This window comes from Accipiter gentilis, chromosome 1, assembly GCF_929443795.1.
Source record: "Accipiter gentilis chromosome 1, bAccGen1.1, whole genome shotgun sequence".
In the NCBI taxonomy this organism is placed as follows: domain Eukaryota; kingdom Metazoa; phylum Chordata; class Aves; order Accipitriformes; family Accipitridae; genus Astur; species Astur gentilis.
Genome location: NC_064880.1, coordinates 16463380 through 16469379, shown reverse-complemented (window position 1 = coordinate 16469379; position 6000 = coordinate 16463380). Strand labels below are relative to the sequence as shown.

The window sequence follows — 6000 nt, the reverse complement described above, 5'->3', positions numbered from 1 at the left end:
TTTCTGTACAAAGAAAAGGATTTCAGGGCTGAGCTTAAGGTACCTGAAACAGACCCACACGGCAGCTCCTACTGCTGATACGCACTTGGATTTATTTCTATTGCTTGCTACCTGTGAGAGATGACCAGTTTGAAAGCAAGTTGTAAATACTCTGCTACAATCTAAGTGAACGGCCATGTAAGAATCCCTCCTGGCTATTTTGAAGAAAAATAAAAATTTGAAAAGAGCTGAAGAAGGAAACTTAAAAGCAGTTGGTTTCAGTCAATTATGTTACAGCAAGTCAATCAGATCCAGCATCCACATGTGTTTGAAATAACCCTCAGGTAGATAATAATATCTAAGACAAGTATCACTGAAAGAGATCACAAAAAAATAAGCTGTTGATCTCTTTCATTTAGCGCATTGCTTTGTGCCTTGGATGATGGCTGATACACACCTGGATATCTACTCTTGAAAAGTTAGTCACTGCTCTTCTGCCGCGCACGTGACGATAAGGGAAAGGAAAACATTTACAAATAGGAGACTTCATTATAAAATCCATAAAAACTGACAGTGCTGTGTACAGATACCATTGTTGAACTAGAGAATTAATTACACCCAGACAAAATACTTCTGCTGGTGCTCTCACCTACTGCTTTGTGCTGACCAAACACCGATTGTGTGCGGAAATACCTGCTTTTCCCCCCAAACCTGTAAATATTCATTAAAAAGCCTGACCCTCATTTTTCACAACATAATGCAGTGGAATGTTTGCCGTGATTTTGGCATGTACATTTGCCTGACTTCTTTCACCAAGCCAGCAGCTATACCCACTAAGGCAAATGTGTGACATAGGGCCAGCCAGGTATTTCTGCTGATCTGATTAAAGCATCCAAATGGTTCTGCTCTCAGTTTTGCTTTCTTTCTTTAACCATGGTTAAACTTTCTTTGGCAAAGAGACAAAAAATCTGCCAAAGTAGCTCAGAGGCAGTACTCTTCCAGAGGAAAGGTGTAGATTTACAGGCTATGTTCAGAAGACTGCTATTCTTACTGGGGAAAAGGAAGCGGCTAACCAGATGCTCAGCACCACGCAGACCCTTTGCACTGCAACCAAGGTCAACTACTGGCACAGCAGGAAACGTAAGGGCCATTTTTGGCAATTGCAACTCAAACCAGAAGCCCAGGGGAAAAAAAAAAAAAAAAAAGCCCACTTGTGCAGCTGCAATCTGTTGAGTTTTCCATCATCAGGAATTACTGTGTTCATTAACCCTTTGTTTTCCCTCTGCTATTCAAGACACAGCTGGCATGGCTCAGCGCGGCCCAGCCTGGCTGCGTGTCAGAGCCCCGGTGTAAGGTAGCTTCCGTTCTGGCCTTCATGCTGCCTCGCTTCAGGGAACCTCTGCATTTCCACGCTACTTAATACATTATATCACACCCACAGACAACAATTAAAATGAATAAAGAATTCAAGTTTTGTAAGAAATAAAATGTTAAATTGTTAAAAACCACAATTATTTACATTTTGATTATTCAACGGGCTTGTTTCCAACACCGGTACTACTTAATTACCAGAGAAACAAACAGGCCTCACCTCCATTAGCAGCTACATCCCAGCACCATCCCACCTGGGTTTGGGGGTGTGCATGCTTCTGCCCCAGCAGCCTATGAGTGCACCTCTTTGAATTCGAACACCTAAGTACATCCTAGTACACTGGAATTTTATTTTTCCTCCATTAGCCGTTACTCTGTTTCAAGACTTGCGAAGGGACAAATCACCCCTTTCTCCACCTACCTCTGTAACCTGAGCTGCTTCTGCGCTCAAAGAGGACATCCACAATCCTGCACTGGTCTTTGTCTCCAGGCAGCTTGGCAATTGCATCCCAACCTGGCAGACCCTTGCCTGTGCTTCAGAAGACACCCTGTGAGCACTACTGCTGGCAAACCTTCCCTGGAGGGGTGCCTCCAGGACCTCGTGCCACCCCTCTGCACCCCCAGCCCCTCCCCAATGCCTGCCTCTGCCCCCTGCCAAGATCCTGAGGAGTTACGGGAGGGCACCAGGAAAAGGCAAGACCTCTCATGTGCATGATGCTTCTGTAACCATCTATCCCACTTTAGCGGTCTGCTGGTCATTCTGTTCTGCCACCAGAAACCACCTTGGTACCGCCTGACCCAATGTCTCCTTTTAATGGCTTCAAATGTCTGTACTCGTTCTTGCTTGTTTCAGACTTTTCAGCTATGTACTCAGTTTACAGGTTTAATATCCACTCTGCAACTGGTTCAAGCTGGCCTGAACACACCTGATGCAGAAACAGGCTGTTGGCCGCACAAACCTTGACCTAATGATCATACACAATTTTTTTTGCACCTACAAGCATAACAACCAACCCAGGTTTGAAATCTCTTCATACCTTTGTCAAGCTGACCCTCAGCCACCAAGATCTGGGTAACTATTGCTTGTTTCTTACTCCTTCCTCTGCTTCCCTACGATTAAAGTTGGCAAACTGTTGAGATGGCAGGAATTTGGAGGAGCTTGATGCCATTTCCAGACCACTGGTTGTTGCTGGTTTTGTTGCCAGGTTAGGTCACCCCAAAGATCTCGACTTTAATAGTACTGAAGCGCATAAACTGAAATACTGTTATCTCACCAAAGACTGCCATCCATCAGGTACTGTTTCTTCCCCTTTAAAGGCCTTGATAGATAGAGACATAGGCAGATCTTCAAAGTTATTTAATAGTTCCTTAAGATTTTTGGTGGGAACTATATACACAAATGCTCCTACACACATGGGCCTTGGCGTGTCAGGAGCAAGCCAGCAGTGTCTCTGGCCCTTACGCCTCCCTTCCCAGCTCCATCTGCCTCAGGTTGCTAAAAACGTCCAGAACTCTGGCTGAAAGATATTACCAAAGAGGAGCAGGCCAGAGGGTTGGGGATGTCTACCTAAAAATTGAGATTGATGAAAGCAGAACTAAGTGCAAGGAGACCGACTCATACTTATTTACATTTTTGACGGAGTCATGCGTATTTTGACTTCTCGAACCTCATATGCTCCGTCTTCTGTACCAGAGTAAATCCTCCCTTTAGAAGAAAGTATTCCATACTGTGCTGCAAGCCAGAGCAAGACATTTGTCTCCTTGGATCCCTTTCAGGGCTTGCTCTGCTGTCCTTCACATGGCAGCAGTAAGAGCTGGTTGCTCTGTCACTGTATTCTCTGAAGCAGTCAATGCAATGGCCTCTCAGAACTGGTAGACATTGTTCCAAAGACTTGGTTTGCTTCATTTTGGCATTTCCACAGTCACCCTTTACATATAATTCATTTTTTTAAAATTTAAAATTATTATTTTGTATTTTGCTGGTCACTTCCATATTGCTTCATTCAAAATCCAGAAAACAGTTCAAATGAAATTGGAGCTTAAGTGCAAACTAACTTTCCAGTGAATCACTATGTGCATTTTCTCCAGTCCAGTGTCTGTCTTCCAGTTTAAAGGACCCTTCCCACCACCACCCCACGTAACACCAGCAGACTTCATGACCCATAGGAAACTCTCCAGTTCTCCATCTTGTCTTCAGTGTTGCCTGACAGCATCCCCAACTCCCTTCATGATCACGAAGAAGAAAAAGAGGGAAGAATTTGTTTAGGTCTTTTTATGCATTTATAGTCACCAGGTATAAAACAGGAAAGCAAAGTTTTTGCATACAAATCTTGGTTTCTTGGCCTGTCTTTTAGCGTCAAAAAGAACATGTTGGAGGCATGGTTTTGTTACTCTCTTCTGAAAGGGTTTTTTGTGTTTAAAGTGTTTGCCATGTTGGCACATATACAAAAATGGTCATGTCACGTACCAGTTCTGAGCGGGAGTCTCTGTGGTTAGGAATTGGCACAAAATCATGGTGTGGCTCAGAAAAAGGGTTTAGCCATGTATTAGAGTCACATCATCATTTCTTGGAAAGCCACGATGAAGATCTGAACAATTATGAAAAGCCAGGTTAGCCATTTTCAGTTGGTGGGATAGAAAGTGTTAGAGAAAGAAATTGGATTCTTAATCTCAATTACTATGCAATCACACATGATATAAAAATTGTCCATTTTTCCCCCTATGGAAACTCCGTTGAGATTTCCAGGAACGCTGTACAGACTCTCATCAGTTCCTGCTGAAAGAAACAGACTCTCTGTGGCTTTCCCTACAGTGTCTGGGTTGAATCACTGAGAACTAGCTCAACAGCAGGCAACACTGCCACTGGCCGTTACTGGTACTGTCTGGCTTCTCTGACCGTCTGACCCTCTGGATCTGTGGAAAGTGAGAAATGCCAGGTTGTACATGCCTTCTTTCAGTCTCTTTCCTTCCTTCCTTCCTTCCTTCCTTCCAGATTCACAACCCAATCTGCAAACAACTCCAAGATATCCTTTCACTTAGAAATATCAAAATGAGTGAACTGGCAAGAAGAGGAAGCTCATGGGAGAAAGATAGGGAGGGAGGGAGGGAGGGGAGAGAGAGAGAAAGAGAGAGAGAGAGAGAAAGAGTGAGGCAGCTAGAAGGGGTTGCCTTTCCACTTCTGTAAGACCACGGTCACTACACCACTGTATTTCTGTGTCTGTAGGGTGGCGGGGGCAGCACAGTGCCAGGCTTCAGGGAGAACTCGGAGAGGTATTCAGGATTCTCTGCCACAATGGGCCGGATCCGTCCATTCTGTTTGTAAAAGTATTTTGTGCTGTACTCTTGCAGGTAGTCTGGGTGCTGGAGGGTGCTTCGTGGGGGCAGGCTGTGGTTCCAGTAGTCTGGGTTGTCAAAGGCCTTCTTGGCTTTCTCTGGCAAATTGTTCTTCAGGTACTCGGCATTTTCCAAGGTGTTTGCAAAAGCGTTGAGGTACAATGGCTCGTTCACGTACTCATCTTCTGCTTTGGGCTGCCCGTTTGGAGGGTTGTGATACTCTGGGTTGTCCACAGCTTGGAGATCTCCATTCTTTCGTCGGGAAACAAATGGGTTCTCTTCCACCGGGTTTAGGTAATCTAAGGAAACACAAAAAATATATCAGCAAAGAGAGGGAGTTATCCACCCACGTAGCAAGCACCATGTGTATGTTACTAACAGGCAGTACCAGAAGCAGTACTTGGACTTGTGTGTCCTCCACCCCAGGCATTCCCTGAACTCCAGATGAGATCAGGTGCCAGCTATGTTGAATGCACACTTGCTAAAAGGGAAGAATTTACAACCTAAACAGACTATACGGGTTAAAATGAAGGGCCTGGAAAATGAAGTGACTCATCAAACACACTGGCAAACTAAACTACAGCTCTCGCTAAGCCATAGCCCATGTGCCTTGCATGGTCCTGGACTTCCTCTCATTGTATGATCTACAGAGCCCAACACACCGAGTGACTTCTGCCTCTGCTGCTGACTCTCTGTGCAACCTTGGACATATCAGTCAAGCCCTCTGCTCTGCAGTCTTTCCATCCAGAAGGCTCTACAGAAATCTTAGTTAAGCCTCTCTGCACAAAAACAATACCCAAGGGCCAACTTCTAAGACAGCTTCATTTCTAACAGAACAATTTGCCTGATTAAAAACCTTCCATCTCTGAAGGACAAAGGGCCTCGAAGCATTATGAAAAAAATGATTCAAATGAGTCCTGAAAAGGGTACAAGATAGCCTTACATCAGCTCCAAAACAGGACTTGGAGCGGGTTACAGTTGCTTCAAATCACTTTCTGTGGATTAACACCACAAAAAAATTGTAGCTGAATTGCAGGAAGGTTTTAACGCATATGGTGCTTGCATGGAAAGCTAGATGGGAGGTGGGAAGAGAAGAGAAACATAAAGACACTGGCTGTCCTAGGTTGAAAACGCACACTTAATAAGGTCTCTCCCATGGTCACACACAGCCGACTGAGCCATGGAACAATGAATTCGTTGAGTGTCCTGTCCTGCCTTGCTCTGTGTATAACGAGGTCTTGCTGCAAACGGAAAGCCAGTCAGCCTGGCCAGGAGGAAGGTTGCTGACACTGCAAGTGGGCTGCAAAGGGAATGGCT

General features: G+C 44.8%; 1 protein-coding gene across 9 annotated transcripts in view; it reads right to left on the bottom strand.

The window, feature by feature from the left end:
* Positions 1 to 3517: 3517 nt before the first annotated feature.
* ERBB4 (erb-b2 receptor tyrosine kinase 4) overlaps positions 3518 to 6000 on the bottom strand; it is a 645972-nt gene continuing 643489 nt past the window's right edge. For all 9 annotated transcript variants that reach the window (XM_049809033.1, XM_049809016.1, XM_049809051.1 and 6 more), the window contains one exon: positions 3518 to 4982. In XM_049809033.1, coding sequence (XP_049664990.1) covers positions 4546 to 4982 — 437 coding nt within the window. In that variant the 3' untranslated portion in view covers positions 3518 to 4545. The remainder of the gene's footprint in view (positions 4983 to 6000) is intronic.